Below are 27,353 nucleotides of genomic sequence, written 5' to 3' on the forward strand. Positions count from 1 at the left end.
AATCTTTTGAGTAATATTCCTTCAGCCATATAATCATCTACGTTTTACGCTTGTTTTTGTGTGCCCCAAGGTTTGTTTTTAATACTCTTGTTCTCTCTTCGAGAAGTTGTACATTGTATTGTCTCTTTTTTAACATTGTCTCCCAGCAAGTAACAAAATTGATCGAAGATTCATGTCCAAATAATAACATTTAATATCTTCGATGAATAGCACTTGAAATCTTCAACTGAAAACTGTATTATTTATTTCAAATATCATGATTACCATGCTGACGAGTAAACTTACAAGAAATTACTTTTAGATATGGATATTGATGGGGCTAACGATTTTATGATTGCCTTATACGATAAATGTGTTCAGTCTTCGCTATAAGGAGGTTCCAAAACGCTACATTAGGCTATCTTCCTTGTGTTTTCAAGGATATAATCCCTTTTTGATTTATTTTGTGTGTTATTGATTATGAGATAGAATTATAATTATACGTTGACACTATCTTGATTTTGCTTAAGACACCTTATCTTAATATTCTCGCTTCAGAATTCATTATTGGTATTCAGTCGTACTTATCATGTTCTCGTTCCTAAATGATTGACATATTCAATACAACGCTTAATCTCCGTACACTGAATAACACTGAAACCCCACAGTATCGTACATTTATAAAATATAATTTCGTTCTTGTTGAGTACAATAACCCGTTGGCAACAATGGAGATCTGATTCTGCTATATGTTTGACATATTAAGGTTTCACATTACTTTAGGTTTCTCTCCTGTCAAGCATCTTCATAACACAGATGTTTGTTTTTGTCGCGATATAAAACTAATGCTACATGTACGTACTAGTTTTCGTGATAGTGATACTGTAAAACAACTTATTTTCGCGTGCGATTAACAATGTTTTTTTTAGCAGGAGATTTCGCGACAATTATTCGCCGCAAAATAGTTTCAGTCACAGGTATAGTAGGCCTTTTATGACTTTTAATCTCAAAATTAAATCGCAGGGGAAAAGTCATTAGGCTTGAAAAGGCGAAATTAAGTCGCCGCGAAAATAAGTTTTAAATTAGTAATGATGTCATAATTTATTGCAACACATTTGACAAATATGTTCTGGTAAGAAAAAAGAAAGAAAACTGTCCTTTTTCACATCATACAAGGTAGATGATGTCTGTCAGCAGTTTCTGATCCTTCAGTAAAATTTTGTTGTTTTTTTAGTTGAAATCATGATTTTATTTGGTAATATTCTATTTCCTCTATGTGATATTAAGTTCGAATGCTCGCAGATATTTTAAAAGGTTCAGTTTTAACCGTCCCGGCTCACACTTTGAGGACGTGCCATAACCTATATTTGACCTAGATTCACTTGATAAGTTTCGTTAATGACGCAAAGAAACTTACCTTTCCGAAACACCTGGCTATATTCTCAGTATATGTTTCAACGGGTGGCCAGGTGAAAGGTTGTTTTTTTTTTTTTGTTTTATTATTCTACCCTCGTTTCGTCGCTTTTTATTTCAATTATGGTCTCGTTTATATATGGAAAGATAGCTTGACTGTTTTGTCGTTTCTAAACCAGATCAGTCTAGAATTCATTACATACATCAACTTGGACCAAATCGATAGGCTCGTTCATGTGGCGGTTTTCTTATTGTTATGAGCAGGAATGTTTCTAGTATATGTTTGACCTCGAAACACTTCGCTACACCAAAAACAACCGTGCCAAGCAGTACAAAAACATACAAATAGGTCTGGGGTAATTATCCGTATATATACTGATAATACTATAGTCAACAGCGGTAAGGTGTCAACAGCACCACGACTAATTACCTCGCACAGAGGCAGACAACACCAGTACTGGAATATCACAGTGACAGTATGTATTCTTCGTTCAATAGGAGATAGAAGTTTAATGTGACAACTCGCTAGCGTTCTTACATCTTTAGTTGGTACGAAGTGTCACCGAATCATAACGTAGGGGTAATTAACTAAACTGTATTTGTATCATTATGGAGATGAATGTGTACAAAAGTTACTGTGATATGTGTATAGGATTTCAACATGATCTTCTAATTTCACATTCGGGTATATAATAATCTTCGAGACACTGGATTTCCATAATTGTTAAAACATTTACCAAACCAAAAACGAATGTCCGTTTATGTATTGACGACATATACCGAATAAAAAGGGCTATTATGGATTGACGACATTTGTCAAACAAAAGAAAGGTCCATTATGGATTGACGGCATTTGCCAAATAAAACAAGGTCCATTATGAACTGACGACATTTTCCAAACAAAAAATTTAAAAAAAAGAAAAGTCTATAATTGATAGACGATAATTTAAAAAAATCCTTTTGAATAGCAAAAAGATGTAAACCTCTTCAGTTTATGGAATTTACATGTTGCAATTTAGTGAAGTACATCATTGAATTGTGTGAGTCGATAACTGCTTTTATACAATTGGATATGTTATCATGGTTTCCCATCAGAATGACTTCGTTCTACGCTGTGTATCAGTCTAGGATATTGTCCTGACCCAATTTGCTACTCGTTTGCTAACGGTACCATTTGTGGTTTGATCTTTTCATGTTGCGTATTTTTTTTTTTTTTTTTTTTAGTTCCATGGACTCAATTTCTTGTAGGGATATTGAGTTCTCTGGTTTCATATTTAATTCTTGAATGTTTGCGAAGTAGTATTCTTTATACTTTGTCTTAAAATATCTCAAATAGTTATATCTTAATATACTACATACTACTTATATAGGAGTTCGTAAATATTAACTGTAAGTAGACACCATTGCGAGCACTGGCATTTTTTAAACCAGATATTTATTCACTAAATATCAAGATAGCACGAGTTCTATGACAATGACAGAACATGATTCATTTCTCTGGAAGAACTTTGAAATGCAGAGTACTACATGTCGTTATTACTTAAACCAAAGTTACATAGATTTTGTTTTGTGACATTGGCATGTAACAAGATAGTTGCTAATCCAGTCACAGATAGAGACAATTGATCTTATTAACAACTGGTGATTGTTTTTTATTAAGTTATACTTATCCTACGTAAGAAAAATAATGCGTACCATTAATTCCCAAATCAACGGTGAAAAGATTTCCAAGGTCATTCAATCTATATTATTTGTTAAGACCTTGGAATAATTGGAATTTATTCAAAATTAGGACTTAATAAAACAACTTAAGGATGGCCCGATAAATACATAACTCCTTTATTTACTGAATATTGAATTGCTTCTCTGAATTCCATTACATATGAAATATGAATGAAAAATAAATTTGTATGGAGACCATTTAATAAGCATGCAAGAGGAATGAGACCATGCGTTCCGAAAGAGAAAGCGTCTTCTTCATCGGCTACACCTGCCGTGTAAATCTAGGTCAAATCTAGGTTACGTCACATTCGCAAGAATGAGAACTAAGGCGATGACAACAGAACCACAAGGCATACAAAAAAACACATAAGATTTCTAATAATGTATGGAAACATGAGACATATTCAAAGGGGCATTCCTTCGTTGTGATGATTATATGAGTGTCTGTGCCGACATGTAATTATAAATTAACGCCGAAATGTACAAAAAAATGTGTATCTTATGCAAATACTTTATGTCTTTGCGGTAATTAATTATACTTCGGGTCGAATTAAGAATTTTCAGGGCTTAATACTCGAAGCATTTTTATTTATCTTGAGAGTAATACTGCCTTTTTAATGTACAGATTATAACTTTTACTACTAAGAAAGATTACATATTTCCCAGTTAGTTTAATTTTGACGACCTAAACTTTATTCAAACGAAGGAATACTCCTTTGAAAACCACTAATAAATATAGTATATACCAAACTAAGACTCTAAAAAGGCATTATGAAAATGTTCTTTTCTTTCTAGTAATTTTAAGTGATAGTAGAAAAAACTTTGTCAACCAGGAAGAAATCAGTTATTTGGAAACACCTTTTTGTAGGTGGACGAAAACTTCTTTTACAATAAAACAAATTATTTTGTTTGGACAAATGTTGTCCTCAAATCAAAGTAAAAACAACGAAAACTACCAGCCAAATAAGGAAACAATAATTGTTACAAAAAATCGATTAAGCGGTAGCAAATTGTAACCAAATATATTAATTTGCATGGGCACCCTTGACAAAGTACAGGGAGAATGATATTAATCTCTAAATCAATGAAAATAGGAAAAAGGAACATATTTGTCATTCAGGAAGTGAAAACAAAGCCCATTGAATTAGAAATCTAAAGAGGAAACCAGCAAAACTATCTATAACCGTCTAAATATAGCCAGCTCAGAAATTCTTATCCTAAAAAGTCTTGGCCTCCATCATATCTGCTAATGACAACAAAGGAGCGATAATGGCTGTCTGTGTTCGTATTGTCAGCTCTCCGACTTCGGCAGGCTAAAATCCTGCCAGCGCTGCGGCTTTATGGAAATTAATGAGAGAAAAAATCTCGATATTTGTGTTTTGAGAGAATGCGCTGTGCGTTATTTAAGCACCTGGTGTGTTCTTCGTCTATATGGAACTATATTTAACCTATCTTTCTTTTATTTGCTTCAGAGAGCGACCATTGTCATGATATCGCGGGGTCCTTGGATTATGTCGACCATGTGCCTCCTTTGCCCACGAGGATAAAAACAAGTTCCGGTTTGGGCCAATCATTAATTAGAAGAACAACCCTTGACAGGGATAAACGTCACCGAGCATCGCTTCCGGCTCAAGTCATCGGTGAATATACCGTGCAAAATGGAAGATCTCCAGCAAAGCGCAAAAGAGACAGTTTCTTGAAACGTCGGCATAACTCGGCCTCAGCCATACAGGTGTCAACCGCTTCTAGTAGTGTACAGTCTAGTCTGTCCAGTATGTCCGAGTGTAATGAGGATGGATGCGGAAAGATGGACGACGTTCATATCTCAAACACAAGCGACCCACAATCACAGGCATTTATCCATCTTCATTCCAACGTGGATGATTCCTCTTCTAAATTCAGTCGCAAGGATCACCCTGTGCATAGCAACAGCTGTCCTCAGATTGAGACATCGTCTTTTCAAATGTTTGATATCGTTGGTGATGAGGCAGGGATTAAATTTCCATGGCAACGTGATGCATCAACACAGTGTAATATTCAAATAGAAAGAGTGAAATATACTAAATCGAGCAGTGTAGATACATCGCCATCCTCAAGCTCGGGTTTGACCACTCCTAATCATCTCCCCATGTCCTATCTGGACTGTGGGAACAGGGGTGGTCAAGGAATTGTTCGGCCACATTCTATTGGGTGCCTGGAGGGAACCGTTCATGAGGGTGAGATAGAGAGACTGCGGCAAGAACAGGCCCGTAAGGCTAGAAAATCTGATTCTTTCCTTCAAGTATCCCCGAGATCATTACGGAAACGTCCGTCCTTGGCCGTATCAGACGATCATGGGTCCGTATCGGACCTAGGATCAATATCGGAAAATCCCGATATCGAAGGGTAATATAAATTTTGTTTTTCATAATCTCTTTTTTTTTTCATTTATTCGAATATCAAGTTTTTTGTTTGCTTGTTTTTTTGTTGTTTTTTTTTTTTAATATTTTGTTTCCTTTCAGGAAAATATTGAATATTACGTATACCATTAAGGATGTTTTTTTATGGCTAGAGTTTTATTACTTCCCTTCCAGTAAACCGGAGGGGACTGGGGACAAAAGGTTTTGTCTGTGTTCTTCTCGCATGTTATTAATCTCTAAAAATGCCAGTAAGGTCTATGAGCAGTTTATTCCGCCAACATGTATTCGTCGCCTTGGTAGACGAAAGTTACAGTTATTTCAATTAGTTCTTTCCAAAATTCCTCATTAAACCACTCTGCTCCTTTTTTCGATAGAATGAATGAAAATTAAGACGAATTTAAAATCAGGATTTATTTTTGGGTTACACTTACCGCGGTAACAGACAATTTAAAAATAACGAAACACTAGGAGATCCCGGGCGTTCGACCCTCTGTCCGTCCGACCGAACCTTTGGTTAAAGTTTTGGCTGAGTGATTTGAAATCGCTTACCATTAATTTGATCATTGGGAAGCGGGTACTGTATATTAAGGAACCACGGAACTTAATTATTTCGCATAGACGATAATGTTAACGTTTACCACTGTCCTGCTTAAATGGAGTTTTCAACACTGGTCCACTAGCCATAATTTTGAAGAATGTCATCTCGGAAACCTGTAAATAGAATGATTAAAAATTCTACCAATTTGAACTTTTTTTAATTGGGGGCCACCATCTTGTATTGAATTCAGCGCCAAAAATGCACCTAAATTTACAACACAATACACACTTAATTAACTTCCCCTGACAAAAACAGGCTAGAAAAAAACAACTTTTTTTTCTATATATTTTACATCTTCATGTATTGCCCAGCCCACATATAAAACATTGGAAACTTCTCTCATCTAAATATCCAATCAGTAGGCCCCGATCCATTCACCTTCCTATTAAATATTATTCTGCCCAAACAGGAAACCCAGAATCTATTTTTGATTTGGTTCTGTGGTCCCTTAGGACTATTTAAGAGGTCTTGCATCACTCTTGACAGAATGAAAAATAGTTCAATTGTTCTTATTTTTGTCATTTTGGGGGATTCAACAGTTCAATGTAAAGAGTAAGTTTTCGCCTAAATTCTTGTAAGCATCCACCAATCAAATACTTGTTATTCGAATACCCATAGCATTTTTCGGCAATACAAATACGATTGCTTCTCTTCTTTCAGGCGAGATTTTGGTTTGGAAGAAAGTCATATGGCCGATTTGTCTTCTGAACTTCGTCGGATTGCCCTGAAATCTGCCGAGCAGTACCGAGATTCCAACATTCTTCCATCGCCTCGAGTTTCCCCAACATTATTCAACGGAAATCATCCGAGGAATTCCGGGTCGGACTCGGACGACTGCTCTGGACCAGGTAAACTTTGGAAAAGCGAATCTAGAAATACTTATAAATCAAATGAAAGATTATATTTTGGTCGACATTTTCCTCTTAACGTTATGGATAACTTCCACGTTTTTACCGTGTCGTCAAATAACTTTATAACAATTCAAAATCGTTATGACACCTCTAAGGAAAACTTACGTGAAAACCTAATGTGTGTTTCATTCGATGATACGGGCTAGAATGAATTTGGCACAACAAATTTGTTTAATTTGCCAAATTCCTTTGTAACTTTGTACCTCTGTTCGATTCTTACGTAATTACACAACCGTATCCCGCAGGAGTTCCCCTTGGTGATTGATGAGGAAAGTAATGTACGATAATTAAATATTCATGATAACGATTACAACACAACCAGTGTATATGAATTATGTAAAATTGACTGGACTGCAATGGTTATTGCAGCATACAAAATGGCGGATTCCAAATGGCCATTTCTGTCATTATATACCCCTGGGACCACTGGCGCTGGCGGGGTTTAGTGCAGAAATGAAATCACTGTCATCAACACTCAGTATTTCTGCATTTATAATCAGAATCCCTAGAAATCTTTGGTCTGCTGATGGTAGGATTTCGCAAAGCAGACCAATGTTGACATCGCAAGGGAGTCATTCCACCAAGTAATTATCTGACAAAATTTATACATATCAACATTTTTTGCCAATTATAATAAAGTGCTAAATGTCTGTCCTAACAAGTATGTGTTGGGCGATTGACAGTTATTATCTTTACAAGTGAATGGGAACTCTCAACGTTGCATCCGGTTTGGTCACGTTGTGATCAATCTCTACCATTCCAGGCGCAGAAACTCCAGGGATTATCTATCAATATCAGTTTGCCGGTTACCGATTAAAAATGGGAAGCTTTCGCAAATGTACAATATAGTTTTAACATGATATATCAATATTGCAGTATTTGTGCGTGCGATCTGTCACGATGTGTTGATGTCATGCGAGGATAATCGACATTTCTCTCTCATCCATGACCCATTTAAAACTATGATGATGCCAATTATAGAATCTGGATATTATTTTATTTTATTATAAACTTCAGCATTGACATCAATGACCTAGTAATTTGATTGAGAAAATATCTTTTAGGAACATGTCAATTTCCATAAAAGGGCGTTCAAAGTAATTCAATTTCCAATGGATTGACGCTCAGAGTAGGTCTATAATGAGTTAATAGATTTTGAGAGATATAGGAATTACAACTGAGAATAGCAATTTATCCTTAACTACATAAACACGTAATGATTTAATTCTGAGATCAAATTGCCGATATTTTCTTATTCCACTTTTGATTTCATTTTGATGAATTTTATTTAACAATAAAGTATAATACAATGTAATGTCACGTGACTTATGACTATCAAAACAATCTGCTTTACATTGATTTTAAGATATATATCAACGGCCGTACAAAGTAATTGTATGACATTCTTGCAAAGTTTGGTGGCGAGTTATATCGTTTCAATCTCGATACTCACTGCATATTTGACTTAGTCGTCTACTCCTTTCATTAAAAGCATGTTTGATTGTGTTCTTGACTTTCTCCATTAGAATCTTATTTGGTTCTTTACTGATTTTTTAATGGTATGGTCGGAGTTAATGATGTTCTGTTTTATTCCATAGATACCCACTCTAGGAAGTACCTGACGATTCCAAGAAAGGTAGGTCAAATTGTTTAATGTTTTTGTACGCCATTTTCGAAACGTCATGACCTGTATAGTGTTTCTAAATCAAGTGAAACAAAATTGATGTGGGAGTTTGAAACATTGCTGATGTCAATGAGAATTTATCTTCATATTTGTGACATTGTTGACGTTCTAATCATTCCGCAAAAAACGTGTCTCCCTATTCCTAATGATTCTTTATCATTCCTTCTATTTTAGGAATAATATATTTGAAAAATTAAATTCATTTTCATTTATATGGAATCCCATAGATGAAATCTCTACCACAATTTATTCGTCAAACAGAATTTGCAAAATTACAATGTGCCACAGTAATAAGCAATTTGGTGTTCGCCTGAACCATTTCACAGCAGTTGTTTTGACCCTTTTTCCAAAGGAAAGCAAGCTTGATCGATGTGAGTGTAGTTTTGACGTTCCAATTCCGCGTATGCACGCGGCAATATTTCCTATCGGAACACTGTTAATGGAAGCCGTGATGACATTTTTAAGGCAACTCAAATATTGTTGTTTGTCATTTATTGAAATCTATTCTAGCAGCCCGTGTCGACTACACTTTTTAAAGCCTATGTCTCAGTAGCATACATATGTATAGGTACGTTTTGTTCGGTTGTTATGGTAACCGCGCAAAAGTTTCATTCTGATATTTTATGACATTTTTTATTATGTCAGAACAAATAGTGTCATTGCTTACGTACTGAAAACCTAACCAAGGTTTATTTATTGACTGAATATGGCGGTAAATGTTTGTGTCACTGATGTAGCTAATGAACTCAAATGCAGAGAGTAACTTCTCCTGTAAACAGGGAGAGTTCGGCAATCAAAAGGTAGGCCAAACGTATTGTTTTAGAAAAAAAAATAGTGCTAAGTCTGCGGTTAATTCATGCTATCACGCCAATTATGATCAGAAGTAAGCTGATTTTGGTCCTAATTCGTTATGTATTACAACAATAAAACAAATTACATGCCACAAGGATTTAAGCTACCGAACAAGATCCGCAATGGAAATATATTGTTGAAATTTTAGGTAATGAAAACCATCAAGGCTTTCGTTGATTGTGTGGTAGTATGTATTAGGTGGGAATAAGTCTAGCTTGTGATACAGGTCTGCTATGGTAGATTCCGCCTCTCAGAAGCAGGCACCACATTTTATTAAAATATTAGTTGTTTATAAATTGATTAATTCAATTTAGGACTACCGTTACTTAAAACTGTGCAGGAAAATGGTAACGGAGATAGAACTATCTTTATTTTTAGAAGTATTAAGATGAATTAATTCACCGCTTTGATTAAACAATTATCTATCTAAGTCATTAAAAAGTATTCTTATAACAAAAAAAAATGTAACTTTTCTGTTTTACCATGTCGTACGGATATGTCATAAATTTCATAAGACACAGGTGCAATTTCAGTATTAATTTTGTGACGTCACGAATTGGCTTCTCCAAATTGTCTGTGTCTCCATGTTGGCATTCTTGTCTCATATAGAATGAATTTGAAATTATCAACTTTATTTTCATAAATACGAATTATGTGATTAATAGAATCCTTCAATCATGGATGGCTATGTAATATGGAATTTAGTAAACTCATGAAATAATTTTATATTTTACTTAAAGGCTTGTGGTTGATCAAACTACACACTGTACATTACAAGCACATAACCACTGGTGTAAAATCATCTATTCGTTTATTTTATATGGAAGTCGGTACAGTATAAAATAAACAACAGTTGCCCCTTGTAAATTTTTTAATACTTAATTCAAATACCTTGTCGATTCAATTAAGCAAAGAATGTTAAGAAAAATGTATTCTAATCCTGTAACACACTTTGCTGTTAAATATTATATCCGATCGTCCAAAATTACTAAAACTTTTGAGTTTAATTAATATAAAGAAAGACTCTTGTGTATATTGCTTTGTTTTGTTTTGTTATTTTCTTACGTCTTTCGTTTTCTCAGAAATCATGACAAGAAAATGAATTCATTTTTGATTTTATTTATCACATTTCGTCACTGTATATACCATATTACATCTCCATATTATCGATTTCCTATTGTGCGGGCAATGACGCATTTTCATAATAATAAGTTAAATCATTATGCAAATATAATCAATCGATAAATAATGAGCAAAATATAGATTTTGATAAAGAACATTAAAAACAGTGCAGAAAAGTTAAAACCAGATGTCCTGTACGGTAAAGAGTATCTCAAGATTCATCGACGCCATCGCAATTTATATCTAAGTCTGATCAGGGTCGTTTTACTTGCTTTAAATAAGAACAGATGTTGTAACGTTTTGAAGTTTTAAGTTACAATAACTCTCTTCATTATTAGAAGTGATTCCATGCTAATTTAAACAAGTTTAGCGCGCACTAGTGTTGACCATCATACCTACAAGCACCCTGTGAACGATTAATTTTCTTAACAGCAATGCTCTGATAGCACTATTGGTTGTGGGGCTGTTTAATTCATTAACTCTAGCCTTAAGACTCAATGCTATTTTGGTTAATGATTCCATTAATTTCTTTTCGTTAATTACGTTATACCAATCCAACTATCAACATTTAATTTAACTCTCCGGGGATCGTTTTGTGCGGAAAGCCAATACAATTACTGTACGGCTGTAAATCAAGCGTCTTTTCCACGTTTAAAGTCAGAACATTCAACGTTAACCGGGGTCTTGGCTTTCACGAGACGATCGTGTGTAATGTATTTCAATTAGGTTACCACTTGGCATACAACCTTCTCCAATGGGATTAAACAAGCCGCTATCATCACGTGCATTGCACGTGTTCCTATATAAAGGAATGGTTTTTTTCCTTGTATTATTTTCCTCGTCCCTGAACCACTATAGGGTAATGTCAATGGAGCAAAAGACATGATTATGTATAGGGTCAAAGGTCAGCGTTCAAGTCATCACCCCAAAGACATCAACACTTTAATTAACCACATTTGAATGCACGTGTATATGACTATTTGTTAACGCGGCCAATCCATGTGTCGACGTGTATGGGAAAAGGTGTATTTGTCAAGGTAGTGTGTACGTGTAGGTTTAGATTTTAGATTTTATTTTTCACTCAGACACACAAAATAGTGTATAACAAGAGGTCAGACATTTTTAACAGAATGGATGCATGACAGGCAAAATATAATATAATTTAAAGAGGAAATGTGGAAAAATAAGTACATTTTAACCTTTCATAAATATAATTATTAATATAATAAAGTTTACATACTGCATAATCACAATGCTGGATGATAAAGGTGTGTTATAATAACTTGACTAGTTTTTGGATGAATAAACTGACATTCATATACAGTTTATTATAAAAGATTGAGAACATTCCTTTCATTTTAAAGTAATTAGGATTTCTGTAGTAGTAATTTGGGATATATTTACTACGCAACTGGAGTACATTATGGTTGTTACACACAAATAAAAAATGGAACTCATCTCCAGTACCAGCGTTACAAAGTGGACATACTCTATCTTGTCGCTGGATTCCAGTCCATCTTCCGGTTTCAACCGGAAGTTTGATATTTGACGTTCTAAATTTACATATAGTTTTCCTATCTTTTACATTTAGTCGCACAAGATAATCTTCGAAGCCAAAATGATATCTAAATATAGAGTATGTTTGTCCTCTCGACGTGTTTTCTAATTGATTGAACCATGTTTGTATAAATTGGTCTTGTAATTTTTGAGTAATAATTGACTGTAGATATTTAATATCAGGTACACAATTTCTCTGTTGTATCCAGACAAAACTTAATCCAACGCTGTCTAAAATATTTTTAACATATTTCATCCATTTAAACTCAGTCTGACCAGTTACATGGAGAGTATACATCAATTTGTATATAGAACAAGACAATTTGCTTTTATTGGTTAGAAGAGTATACCAAAACTTTATCATTCTTAGGTTGATATTAACAGTAATAGGATACCTGCCAGTTTCTCCGTAAATCATCAAATTAGATGTATTTTTTCGTAGACCAAGAATTCTTTTACAGATCTGTAGATGTATTTTTTCCAACATACTTGTATTTTCGTATCCCAATATTTCACATGAATATAATAATATTGGGGTGACTAGTGAATCGAATAACTTCAGTTGTAAATCAACAGGTAAATTTATATTTCTTATCTTACGATAAAGAGCAAAAAGTGCTTTATTGGTTTGAACACACAATTGTTTTTTTGGCAGCTGTAAAGCTTCCATTATAGTTAAATAGTACACCTAGGTATGAGAAAGTATCTTGAATATCTAGTTGCTTATTGAACACCATAAATCGATTTCTTCCTTTCGTTTTTCTTTTTGAAAAAAATACTACTTTCGTTTTCTTTGTGTTAACCTCAAGTTTCCATATCTGACAATATTCTTGGAACATATCTAACATAGTTTGTAAGCCAGTCGCTGTTTGCGACATTAAAACAGTGTCGTCAGCGTATAGAATAATAAACAGTTTAACATACATATCGATATTGTCACGACATAGTTCATAAATCTTAGACAAACAATCAACATTTTTTTTCGACAAAAAAAGTTTCTAAGTCGTTCAAATACAAAGCAAACAAAAACGGAGAGTAATTTCTTCCTTTTTTTAAACCGATGTTGGAGGGGAACATTTGTGATATTTCATAACCATTTTTCACACAAGATTTAGTGTTTGAATACATACCATATAAAACATTGAATATCTTCCCAGTTATGTTACTTTTTATGATTTTTGTAGGAGATGGTGTATGTGTCAAGGTAGTATGGACGTGTAGGAGATGGTGTATGAGATGGTGTATGTGACAAGGTAGTATGGACGTGTAGGAGATGGTGTATGTGATGGTGTATATGTCAAGGTAGTATGTACGTGTAGGAGATGGTGTAGGAGATGGTGTATATGTCAAGGTAGTATGTACGTGTAGGAGATGGTGTATGAGATGGTGTATATGACAAGGTAGTATGTACGTGTGGAGATGGTATATATGTCAAGGTAGTATGGACGTGTATGAGATGGTGTATATGTCAAGGTAGTATGGACGTGTGGGAGATGGTGTATGTGATGGTGTACATGTCAAGGTAGTATGGACGTGTAGGGCTGGTGTATGAGATGGTGTATATGTCAAGGTAGTATGGACGTGTAGGAGATGGTGTATGAGATGGTGTATGTGTGACAAGGTAGTATGTACGTGTAGGAGATGGTGTGTGTGACAAGGTAGTATGTACGTGTAGGAGATGGTGTATATGTCGAGGTAGTATGTACGTGTAGGAGATGGTGTATGTGATGGTGTATATGTCAAGGTAGTATGGACGTGTAGGAGATGGTGTATGTGATGGTGTATATGTCAAGGTAGTATGGACGTGAAGTAGATGGTGTATGTGATGGTGTATGTGTGACAAGGTAGTATGTACGTGTAGGAGATGGTGTATGTGATGGTGTATGTGACAAGGTAGTATGTACGTGTAGGAGATGGTGTATGTGACAAGGTAGTATGTACGTGTAGGAGATGGTGTATTTGTGACAAGGTAGTATGTACGTGTAGGAGATGGTGTATATGACAAGGTAGTATATACGTGTAGGAGATGGAGTGTATGTCAAGGTAGTATGTACCTGTAGAGATGGTGTATGTGACAAGGTAGTATGTACGTGTAGGAGATGGTGTATGTGTCAAGGTAGTATGGACGTGTAGGAGATGGTGTATGTGTCAAGGTAGTATGTACGTGTAGGAGATGGTGTGTATGTCAAGGTAGTATGTACGTGTAGGAGATGGTGTATGTGACAAGGTAGTATGTACGTGTAGGAGATGGTGTATGTGTCAAGGTAGTATGTACGTGTAGGAGATGGTGTATGTGTCAAGGTAGTATGTACGTGTAGGAGATGGTGTATGTGACAAGGTAGTATGGACGTGTAGGAGATGGTGTGTGTGTCAAGGTAGTATGTACGTGTAGGAGATGGTGTATGTGACAAGGTAGTATGTACGTGTGGAGATGGTGTATATGACAAGGTAGTATGTACGTGTAGGAGATGGTGTATGAGATGGTGTATGTGTCAAGGTAGTATGGACGTGTAGGAGATGGTGTATGTGTCAAGGTAGTATGTACGTGTAGGAGATGGTGTATATGTCAAGGTAGTATGTACGTGTAGGAGATGGTGTATGTGTCAAGGTAGTATGTACGTGTAGGAGATGGTGTATGTGTCAAGGTAGTATGGACGTGTAGGAGATGGTGTATGAGATGGTGTATGTGACAAGGTAGTATGGACGTGTAGGAGATGGTGTATGTGATGGTGTACATGTCAAGGTAGTATGGACGTGTAGGAGATGGTGTATGAGATGGTGTATATGTCAAGGTAGTATGGACGTGTAGGAGATGGTGTATGAGATGGTGTATGTGTGACAAGGTAGTATGTACGTGTAGGAGATGGTGTATGTGATGGTGTACATGTCAAGGTAGTATGGACGTGTAGGAGATGGTGTATGAGATGGTGTATATGTCAAGGTAGTATGGACGTGTAGGAGATGGTGTATGAGATGGTGTATGTGTGACAAGGTAGTATGGACGTGTAGGAGATGGTGTATATGTCAAGGTAGTATGGACGTGTATGAGATGGTGTATATGTCATGGTAGTATATACATGTAGGAGATGGTGTATATGTCAAGGTAGTATGTACGTGTAGGAGATGGTGTATATGTCAAGGTAGTATGGACGTGTAGGAGATGGTGTATGTGATGGTGTATGTGTGACAAGGTAGTATGTACGTGTAGGAGATGGTGTATGTGACAAGGTAGTATGTACGTGTAGGAGATGGTGTATGTGACAAGGTAGTATGTACGTGTAGGAGATGGTGTATGTGTGACAAGGTAGTATGTACGTGTAGCAGATGGTGTATGTGTGACAAGGTAGTATGTACGTGTAGGAGATGGTGTATGTGACAAGGTAGTATGTAGTGTAGGAGATGGTGTATGTGACAAGGTAGTATGTACGTGTAGGAAATGGTGTATGTGACAAGGTAGTATGTACGTGTAGCAGATGGTGTATGTGTGACAAGGTAGTATGTACGTGTAGGAGATGGTGTATGTGACAAGGTAGTATGTACGTGTAGGAGATGGTGTATGTGACAAGGTAGTATGTACGTGTAGCAGATGGTGTATGTGTGACAAGGTAGTATGTACGTGTAGCAGATGGTGTATGTGACAAGGTAGTATGTACGTGTAGGAGATGGTGTATGTGACAAGGTAGTATGTACGTGTAGCAGATGGTGTATGTGTGACAAGGTAGTATGTACGTGTAGGAGATGGTGTATTTGTGACAAGGTAGTATGTACGTGTAGGAGATGGTGTATATGACAAGGTAGTATATACGTGTAGGAGATGGAGTGTATGTCAAGGTAGTATGTACCTGTAGAGATGGTGTATGTGACAAGGTAGTATGTACGTGTAGGAGATGGTGTATGTGTCAAGGTAGTATGGACGTGTAGGAGATGGTGTATGTGTGACAAGGTAGTATGTACGTGTAGGAGATGGTGTATGTGTCAAGGTAGTATGTACGTGTAGGAGATGGTGTATATGTCAAGGTAGTATGTACGTGTAGGAGATGGTGTATGTGTCAAGGTAGTATGTACGTGTATGAGATGGTGTATATGTCAAGGTAGTATGTACGTGTATGAGATGGTGTATGTGTCAAGGTAGTATGTACGTGTAGGAGATGGTGTATATGTCAAGGTAGTATGTACGTGTAGGAGATGGTGTATGTGTGACAAGGTAGTATGTGCGTGTAGGAGATGGTGTATGTGTCAAGGTAGTATGTACGTGTAGGAGATGGTGTATGTGTCAAGGTAGTATGTACGTGTAGGAGATGGTGTATGTGTCAAGGTAGTATGTACATGTAGGAGATGGTGTATATGTCAAGGTAGTATGTACGTGTAGGAGATGGTGTATGTGACAAGGTAGTATGTACGTGTAGGAGATGGTGTATGTGACAAGGTGGTATGTACGTGTAGGAGATGGTGTATGTGTGACAAGGTAGTATTTATGTGTAGGAGATGGTGTATGTGTCAAGGTAGTATGTACGTGTAGGAGATGGTGTATGTGTCAAGGTAGTATGTACGTGTAGGAGATGGTGTATGTGACAAGGTGGTATGTACGTGTAGGAGATGGTGTATGTGACAAGGTAGTATGTACGTGTAGGAGGTGGTGTATGTGACAAGGTAGTATGTACGTGTAGGAGATGGTGTATGTGTCAAGGTAGTATGTACGTGTAGGAGATGGTGTATGTGTGACAAGGTAGTATGTACGTGTAGGAGATGGTGTATATGTCAAGGTAGTATGGACGTGTAGATGGTGTATGTGACAAGGTAGTATAAACGTGTAGGAGATGGTGTATGTGTCAAGGTAGCATGTACGTATAGGAGATGGTGTATATGACAAGGTAGTATGGACGTGTAGGAGATGGTGTATATGACAAGGTAGTATGGACGTGTAGGAGATGGTGTGTATGTGACAAGGTAGTATGTACGTGTAGGAGATGGTGTGTATGTGACAAGGTAGTATGTACGTGTAGGAGATGGTGTATATGTCAAGGTAGTATGTACGTGTAGGAGATGGTGTATGTGACAAGGTAGTATGGACGTGTAGGAGATGGTGTATGTGTCAAGGTAGTATGTACGTGTAGGAGATGGTGTATGTGTCAAGGTAGTATGTACGTGTAGATGGTGTATATGTCAAGGTAGTATGTACGTGTAGGAGATGGTGTATATGTCAAGGTAGTATGGACGTTTAGGAGATGGTGTATATATCAAGGTAGTATTGTACGTGTAGGAGATGGTGTATGTGTGACAAGGTAGTATGGACGTGTAGGAGATGGTGTATGTGACAAGGTAGTATGTACGTGTAGGAGATGGTGTATATGTCAAGGTAGTATGTACGTGTATGATGGTGGTTGTGTCAAGGTAGTATGTACGTGTATGAGATGGTGTATGTGACAAGGTAGTATGGACGTGTAGGAGATGGTGTATGTGACAAGGTAGTATGTACGTGTAGGAGATGGTGTATATGTCAAGGTAGTATGTACGTGTAGGAGATGGTGTATGTGTCAAGGTAGTATGTACGTGTATGAGATGGTGTATGTGTGACAAGGTAGTATGTACGTGTAGGAGATGGTGTATATGTCAAGGTAGTATGTACGTGTATGAGATGGTGTATGTGTGACAAGGTAGTATGTACGTGTAGGAGATGGTGTATGTGACAAGGTAGTATGTACGTGTAGGAGATGGTGTATATGTCAAGGTAGTATGTACGTGTAGGAGATGGTGTATATGTCAAGGTAGTATGTACGTGTATGATGGTGGTTGTGTCAAGGTAGTATGTACGTGTATGAGATGGTGTATGTGACAAGGTAGTATGGACGTGTAGGAGATGGTGTATGTGTCAAGGTAGTATGTACGTGTAGGAGATGGTGTATATGTCAAGGTAGTATGTACGTGTAGGAGGTGGTGTATATGTCAAGGTAGTGTGTACGTGTATGATGGTGGTTGTGTCAAGGTAGTATGGACGTGTATGAGATGGTGTATGTGACAAGGTAGTATGTACGTGTAGGAGATGGTGTATGTGACAAGGTAGTATGTACGTGTAGGAGATGGTGTATTACAAAGTAGTATGTACGTGTAGGATATGGTGTATATGTCAAGGTAGTATGTACGTGTAGGAGATGGTGTATATGTCAAGGTAGTATGTACGTGTAGGAGATGGTGTATATGTCAAGGTAGTATGGACGTGTAGGAGATGGTGTATATGTCAAGGTAGTATGTACGTGTAGGAGATGGTGTATATGTCAAGGTAGTATGGACGTGTAGGAGATGGTGTATATGACAAGGTAGTATGTACGTGTAGGAGATGGTGTATATGTCAAGGTAGTATGTACGTGTAGGAGATGGTGTATGTGTCAAGATAGTATGTACGTGTAGGAGATGGTGTATATGTCAAGGTAGTATGTACGTGTAGGAGATGGTGTATGTGACAAGGTAGTATGTACGTGTAGGAGATGGTGTATATGTCAAGGTAGTATGGACGTGTAGGAGATGGTGTATGTGTCAAGGTAGTATGTACGTGTAGGAGATGGTGTATATGTCAAGGTAGTATGGACGTGTAGGAGATGGTGTATGTGACAAGATAGTATGTACGTGTAGGAGATTGTGTATGTGACAAGGTAGTATGTACGTGTAGGAGATTGTGTATGTGACAAGGTAGTATGTACGTGTAGGAGGTGGTGTATGTGACAAGGTAGTGTGTACGTGTAGGAGATGGTGTATGTGACAAGGTAGTATGTACGTGTAGGAGATGGTGTATGTGACAAGGTAGTATGTACGTGTAGGAGATGGTGTATGTGACAAGGTAGTATGTACGTGTAGGAGATGGTGTATATGTCAAGGTAGTATGGACGTGTAGGAGATGGTGTATATGACAAGGTAGTATGTACGTGTGGAGATGGTGTATGTGTCAAGGTAGTGTGTACGTGTAGCAGATGGTGTATACATGTATGTCAAGGTAGTATGTACATGTAGATGGTGTATTACAAGGTAGTATGTACGTGTAGCAGATGGTGTGTATATCAAGGTAGTATGTACGTGTAGGAGATGGTGTATATGTCAAGGTAGTATGGACGTGTAGGATATGGTGTATATGACAAGGTAGTATGTACGTGTAGGAGATGGTGTATATGACAAGGTAGTATGTACGTGTAGGAGATGGTGTATATGACAAGGTAGTATGTACGTGTAGGAGATGGTGTATGTGTCAAGGTAGTATGTACGTGTAGGAGATGGTGTATGTGTCAAGGTAGTATGTACGTGTAGGAGATGGTGTATGTGACAAGGTAGTATGTACGTGTGGAGATGGTGTATGTGTCAAGGTAGTATACATGGATAGGAGATGGTGTATGTGACAAGATAGTATGTACGTGTAGGAGTAGATGTATGCGGTCAGTAAATATATTTGTTAGGAGGTGTTTATGATGATGGGTATTCATGTTGTGATGATATTAAATATTACGTGGAAATATTGATATATTTGGGTAGTTGGAGGTGTATGTGTGGTAATATTAAATATATTTGTCAGTCATGGATTCATTTCTGTTCATAGTTATATTTTTGTGACGGTTAAGCCATCAGCATAATTGTTCATCTATCATTAGACTGTAGATAATTGATCAGTTGAACATTGATACAGACCTATCCTTCGGAAACCTGACTATTGATGACCGGAGGGGTTTAAACGTGCATAATCCAATACAGGTGTCACAACAAAATTGCGACAATTGATTTTTCACTTCAGCGATGGGGAGCGGTACAATATTTACAGACTCTACTATTTCACCTGTTCTGTAAAATCCCGGGGGCGCCTTTTACAGATGCTGTGTCTGAGCTTTAATTCGGTACCATTCAGTACATTTCCGTTGAGCGACAGTCACCAGCTTTCGTGATAGGTAGAGTTTTCACTGGAAAAAGCGCAACATTGACGCTAATTACCTTCGTTTAAAATTGTTCATCTATGACAATTAATCGTTGGTGATTCGTTGCCACCAATTTCCCCTTCCTTCTGTCAGCTCTTTTTGTTAGTTGCTACCACAGGCAGACGATGCTATGACAATGGACTTGCCTACTAAGATACCATGAAATCCGTTACTGTGACATGACTGCTCTCATTCCGAATGGGGATTACAGTGTCTGCGGATGTGCTTTCAGGATGACGCGATTTCGCCGAGGACGCATTATACTACTACCAAGTCATTATCGAGTTGTGCACATTGCGTAAACACTCGATAGATTAATCCAAGCGATTTATGGATGATTGAATGGGATTATATGAATCTCCAAGATGTCTGTATGATGTGGAAATAAGTCGAATTCAATCAATTCTCTACAGTTTGTATTCAACAGACGACTTCAATGCTTTTTTGTGATTACAATGGCCGGAAATCTGGGTAAAGGAAATCCCCCATATTAATGCAGACGCAATGACGACTTTGCCACGGTCAAAATCAAAACACAGGAGGCGCAGAGCCCTCTGGCGGGCTTATACTGTCGACGTCACTTGTCACGTGGCACAACTTCCCGTCCTTGGCGAGGATTCGGTAGGGAATATACCCCATGCTCTTTTTTCATAGACGCATGTTATTTTTCACGGCATTGAAAAAAATTATGAATTTATGGACATGTTACCTATGAATGTAGAATTAGATATTAGTTAATTACACAAAGCCTATGCCTTCACACTAGCAGAAGACCATTTTTGGTGTTGTGCATATTGTAATATTTATGTTCAGTATCAAATGTAGCATCCCACTTGTACTTTGCTTAGTGGTTTGATTGGCAATGCTTTGCAATTGGATAATGGACAGACCCCAATTATAATTTCTATATTATGACAAAAATAATTGCAAAAGACGATCCTACCTAGGTGTTTTCTTAACATTTACAGAGCTCTCGTCGTCGCTCGTCGCTGAGTCTGACCAGTGTGTCGGATGAGAGCGACGTGGAGCCCTCACCTCCCGTTGCTCGACGAGGTAGACGTGCCGCCATTGTCGACACCAAGGTAAGCATTCACACTATTGATAGACAGGTTGGCCTTTTTAGGTTTATCATTTCCCTTCTGAATTCAATACTGGTGTGATGTTTTCAATTATAAGATATTAATATTATATTGGGAATGAAATAAATTTATTCTGCCAACGTACATATTTTAGTGGTAATATTTTAGCAATTTTCATACTGCAAGAATTTCGCTTTATGTTGATTGCGCTAAGTGTAATGTATCTGCATTGTTCTATATCGCAAGCATTGACTGTGCACTAATGTATCATTATCATTTAAGGATGGCCAATAGTTTTGTAGACTTACACAAGTTCCAACACCTAATGATTAATGTTGAACTAATCATCAGGGCCCAGTTGTTCACAAGGTGATTAGTTTATTCACTTGATCAGTGAAAATCTCATTTCTCCTTTACTTCAAAATCTGCGTATATATATATTCCTTAAAATAGGCAGGTAGGAAGAGACTGATGAGTGTTATAGTTTCATAAACGTTTGGCAAATTAGTTTGACCAGAAACGATTTAATCAGGATTTTTAAATTGTTGTTAAACTATGATTAGCCTAGTAACCTTTTGAACAACTGGGCCCAGGTTACAAACCAATTTGTTGTTGTTTTGTCGATATCATTGAGCTGTGAATTGAGATTGCATTGTGATTAATTCTTCGAAGTTTATTAACTCGGGCAATATCTGAAAATGTCCCCAATGTTAAAGGATGCGACATTGATTGAAATAAAATGTTTGCAATCGATTATTGGTAGTTCAATGTTATTGCTATGGAAATGCAGACATAGCATGATTGCAGAGAGGATAGTATCTATGGTCAAGAGATATGCGTTGATTAACCCATAGCTCCTTACTTTGTTTGAATAACGTAGCAAAATTCCATTTTTATGGAATATAGAATTCCATACGTAAAGAAAACTTAAAAAGTACCATGGGAAAATGTAACAACAGACTTGTCTGTGACATTAGTTATGCAATTGATTTCATAGCAAACGCCACCAGACTTGTCTGTGACATTAGTTAGGCAATTGATTTCATAGCAAACGCCAACAGACTTGTCTGTGACATTAATTAGGCTGCTGTTTCTATGGAAAACGCGAACAGACTTGTCTGTTACATCAGTTAGGCTGTTGTTTAAATAGAAACGCCAACAGACTTGTTTGTGACATCATTTAGACAGTTATTTCCATGGAAAACGCCAACAGACTTGACAGTGACATCATTTAGGCAATAATTTCCATGGAAAACGCCAACAAACTTGTCTGTGATATCATTTCGGCAGTTGTTTCCATATCAACGCCAACAAACTTGTCCGTTAGGCAATTGTTTCCATGGAAAACGCCAACAGACTTGTCTGTGATATCATTTCAACAATTATTTCCATGGAAAACGCCAACAGACTTGTCAGTGATATCATTAAGGCAATAATTTCCATGGAAAACGCCAACAGACTTGTCTGTGATATCATTTCGACAGTTGTTTCCATAGCAACGCCAACAAACTTGTCCGTTAGGCAATTGTTTCCATGGAAAACGCCAATCGACTTGTCTATAACATCAGGTAGACAAAATTCAGTTTCACTTCGACGTTCAGATTTCAGATGAGAGTTTTCCACCAGCCGATAAATGAAATACAGTGTATCTAATATTGATTAAATAACATCTGTTTAAGTTTCTTTGTTCACATCAACATTCATTTCTATTTAACACCTGATCAGTACATCCGGTGTAATGTTGCTTTGTTTAAGAACTTTGGCGATGTCTCTCCGACGACGCTCTCACCGGAAGTGTCCCCCAGCAACTCATGTGACGAAGGCGACAACGCAAGGTATATATCATTTTCAGCGTTTATATATAATATTGTAAATATAGGTCAATACCTGTAATTATTTTGTTTTTGCTTTTTGTTACTTGCTTGCTTGCTTGATTTTTTTTTATTCTTTTACAAGAATGACCTTGTGGGTTTCGCTGGGCTATTGTATTGGTGCCTGGCCTGTATTCTGGTGTAACGTTTGTTTGTTCATGCGTTTGAATCACTTTGTCAATTTTCTATCATTTGTGTTTTGTACTGTAGTTTCGTATTTCCGTCTGTGTTCTCTACCACTGATTTCAGCTGCCTTACCATTGTAGAAAAGCTCTGGGTTTACACTATATTTTTCCATTGGGAAACATTTACTTGCATCTAGGGAACATGAGTGGTTTACATATTTAGATTTAAGTATTGGATTCCCATTAAAAACATCACACTACACGGAGTAACCTGATAGGCGAACTTTTGTATGATGTAAGAAACCGATAACCATCAAGAAAGACAGCTGTCGAGATTTATTAATCAGTGATTCTTACTGCGAAACAGTGCTAGATAAGTGCATTTTGATTAATCTTTAAATACACTTGAAGGGTTAAACGATTAGTGTCTATATAGTAAGTATTAAATGTTTTCTATGTTAAACTACCACATGTGGTAAGGGAGCCACTTCCGGTTATCGAAGAGATATATGGAATTGAACACCAGGTCAAGTTCTTTTAATTCCTCAGACTTTTTCAAGGCTCCCTATGTAGTTTTATATGTAATTGAAGTTTTGGTTTCTCTTATTTTTATTTTGAATTAGAGTTACGAGAATTCAGTAATTCAGTTAAAATGATATCAAGAAAATTTAAATGTTAAACTGAAACATTTGTCAACCATGATAATGGTTTATGCCCAAATTCTAGATAAACAAACGATAATATCGACAAATACTTCATTAATTATTTATTTCTACTCTTTGCCCTACAGACAACGTCTGATAAGATAGGAAACATCAGGCGGATCAGAAAATAGTCTTAGTAATTCCCTAGTAATGCATGATATGATGATTGTATTAAATCAATAAATTCTTGTCAGAGGTATTATGGTTTATGTTACGCGGCCCTGAACTTTACTCGACCTCTGATTGCCATTATTTGTAACATCTTAACGTTTGGCCTGGAGCTATGTGCAAATTTACCATGTCAAAAACCAAGGATATTTGCAAATATGCCATAAATTCCGAGAACTCGGGAATTGCAATACCAATGTTGATATCAGATCGATTTCGGGGGATGTGTTAGACGGTGATCTCAAGCTGAACCTGAACTTCTTATTGGTTCTAAGTTAATTGCGTTATTACATATACATTTAGCAATATAAACAGATCATGCCGTATAATAAATATAAGTCTATAAATCTCAATCACACAACTTCTCTTTCCTCCCTCTAGAATTTGTCAGTGATGCTAGTGGCCAAGTGTGAAAATCCAATAGATAATTAGCTTAAGCCAGTACGTTGTGGACAGTGTATTATTGTTTATTGTTGCCACCTGTGGGTGTGTCATTGGAGAATAGTGGCCAAAGGTGTGGAAATCCAGTATATGATTGAGGGGGAAAATGAATAGAAGTGGACTCTTAACCTATAATAAATCAATAAATGTGTCAAATAGGAAATTAGATATGTTTTTAGAAGAACAAGATATATGTTTCTATATTCATGACCAATGATATTTTGCATGGTAAGTTAATCATTGTAGGCAGGATAACAGAGAAAGTTGAGGACTAAAAGTATACCAGTACACGACTTTATTTGATTTTTGTTTTGTCTTGTTAACCACCTATTGTATTTGTTAGCAAATGTTCCATGTTTGTGACAGAAATTCTAAATTGACCTTAACTATACATCAAAGTCTTTTACGCTGTTAAAGTCTGCTCAGCCCTGTTAAGTTCGTCTACGATTTAGACGTTTTATCACGCTCTCACAAGATTTATTTTCGAAGCGAAAAAAATGACATATTGTCAAGACTCTTACGATCATGACGATTACATAAAATTGCCTGAAAGATCGCCACGATTCGATTCCCCGACCTCCCACGCTTACCGTGTTTCCTTCAAATCGACGAGATCGTTACCAAGTGTAAAATCAGCATGAGAACCTAGTACATCGGCAGGACCATGGTATCACATCCAGTACTGTTTACATTGAGGTAAGCGGGGAAACGATCTATTGCGGGCCGATACCGCTGTCCTACGGAAATTAACGAAGCCATACCGGAGCATTGCCGTTGTAGTCCCGTTGCTCGCTCCAGCAGCGTGGCGGCAGAAATTCTGCAGCATTTTCAAACATTTTTTTACGGATGCTTGTCGATGCTTATGTTTTCACCAATGCCCTGACGGCGTTAAGTTGCCGTACCGGTACCGATCCCCGAAAATCGACAAAGGTGTGAACCGTTTTAGCTCCGGCGAGCAAAATCAAATATGTGTGATAGGCCTTTAAACGAAAGAACAAACTGAAATATGAATAATTGCCTCAAAAGAGGCGCTTTATGTGGGGTTATAGTAAATTCTTCCAGTATCAAAAATTAATTTTGATCACTAATTTAATGCAGTTCTCTCTTTCTTTAATAAGCATTCCCCCACACTGTTGGTTTTTTACTCCATATTGTTGCCTTCCCTTCTGAATCCCAAACGTTTTGGACGAACATCTCGAGTTCTCGAAGAACATAACTGTATTATACAGTTTCATATTCATTACTTGGCATGATCTGTTCATATTCATATATAACGAATTTCAGATTTTTTTCTCTTTTTGTTGGGTAATCTTTTCCAATGTTGATTAAGCAAAACATTACTTTGTACAGTATGTGAACAACTTTGAAACCCGTTTTATGACAATGTGTTATTGGGATATTTCGTTTCTTTAATCACAAATGAACCTTTTTTTTAATATTTTTTTTTATCAATTTTTGAAGGACACATTTGCTGAGATTCGTAGAATTGCGCATATGACGTTTACGTCTTGGGTAACGCACTCTCCTTTCACCTAGGTCACATGGGTTCGATTACCCGATCGGACATGAATAGGTATGGGGTCATCTGCCCGACCACGTGGGTTTTCCCCGGGTACTCCGGTTTCCTCTCACAGTAAGACCCCTCGCACGCTTCCATCCGAGCCAACAAGCGTGCTTAATATAGGTTTATATAACTTTTGCACAATTGTGAAATTATAACGTTTACTTTGATTAAGTAGACAAATACAAACACAAACAGTCTTTCGAGATAAAAACGAAACCGTAGTTGTTACTAAAATCGAGAGTGAGAAGGAAATGTTAAAAAAATACAAATTTGTACGAAAACAAACACAAACAAGGAGGGAAAATGTGTGTTGCAGCAGGTTAGGCGTATTCTGATTCATCCACGACATCCATCGTGTGAATCGCGAAAAGGTCAAAGTGATGACACGTTCTCAAATTGAGAACCGGGTTAGTGACAACATAATCATCAGACATTTCAAAGAGCATGGAATATGTCTGACTTCATATGCACAAGGAAACATAGTATTTCTAAATGAATGCATGTCGACCACAAAATCCATAGATTTTATCAATTTGCATTTTATCCAAAATATTCCCTAAACATGATTGAAGATTCTGTGCAATATTCTTAAAGATATAACATACCATATTTGTTTTGTTTTTTTGTAAAAAACTTTTAAAATATTCTTTGGTTAAGCGTTTAATGCAATACATGTTGGGTGTTCTGAAATGCGTAATATTTTCTGTAACTATGGGTAATGTGTCAAACGCTAAAAACCTTGAAAACGTTTTTATCCGTTAGACCGTGCATGACCTGCAGCAAATTAATATAATCATGACAATTTTATTTGCAATGCGCTTTTCGATATTCATAGATCGATAATTTCATCGAGATCGTGACAAAACTGACAAGCAATTATTATACCTAGTCGTTACAGGACCTGATGACGTAATACATAGATAAGGCTGTCAATAACGCATGCTATGATCAAATTAAGGAACCGATTGTCAACTTAATTCCTCAATTATATTTCTGGACCCGATTGACCCTTGCTTTATGTTTTAAGCAATTGTTTATTTTATATTTTTTCTCAAATTAATAATGTTTCTTCTAAAGTTGAAATTCAATTTGCTTTGTAAAATTCTTAATTAAAATTATTATCTTTTTAACATCAAGCTAACAATGCGACTTTATAGACACTACTTGAGAGGTTTATTAACTCGATTGAGTCCTTAGGCGATTAATATAATATAA

At 36.8% G+C, this 27,353-nt stretch overlaps 1 protein-coding gene across 1 annotated transcript in view; it reads left to right on the plus strand.

Moving 5' to 3' along the window:
• The window catches only part of LOC117330894, an 82,386-nt gene that overhangs the window by 36,453 nt on the left and 18,580 nt on the right, over positions 1-27,353 (plus strand). The window contains exons 2-6 of the mRNA XM_033889446.1: positions 4,587-5,499; positions 6,772-6,959; positions 8,621-8,658; positions 21,155-21,268; positions 23,021-23,100. Of these exons, the coding sequence (XP_033745337.1) occupies positions 4,587-5,499; positions 6,772-6,959; positions 8,621-8,658; positions 21,155-21,268; positions 23,021-23,100 (1,333 nt within the window). The remainder of the gene's footprint in view (positions 1-4,586; positions 5,500-6,771; positions 6,960-8,620; positions 8,659-21,154; positions 21,269-23,020; positions 23,101-27,353) is intronic.

The sequence above is a fragment of the Pecten maximus genome, chromosome 7, assembly GCF_902652985.1.
Source record: "Pecten maximus chromosome 7, xPecMax1.1, whole genome shotgun sequence".
In the NCBI taxonomy this organism is placed as follows: Eukaryota; Metazoa; Mollusca; class Bivalvia; order Pectinida; family Pectinidae; genus Pecten; species Pecten maximus.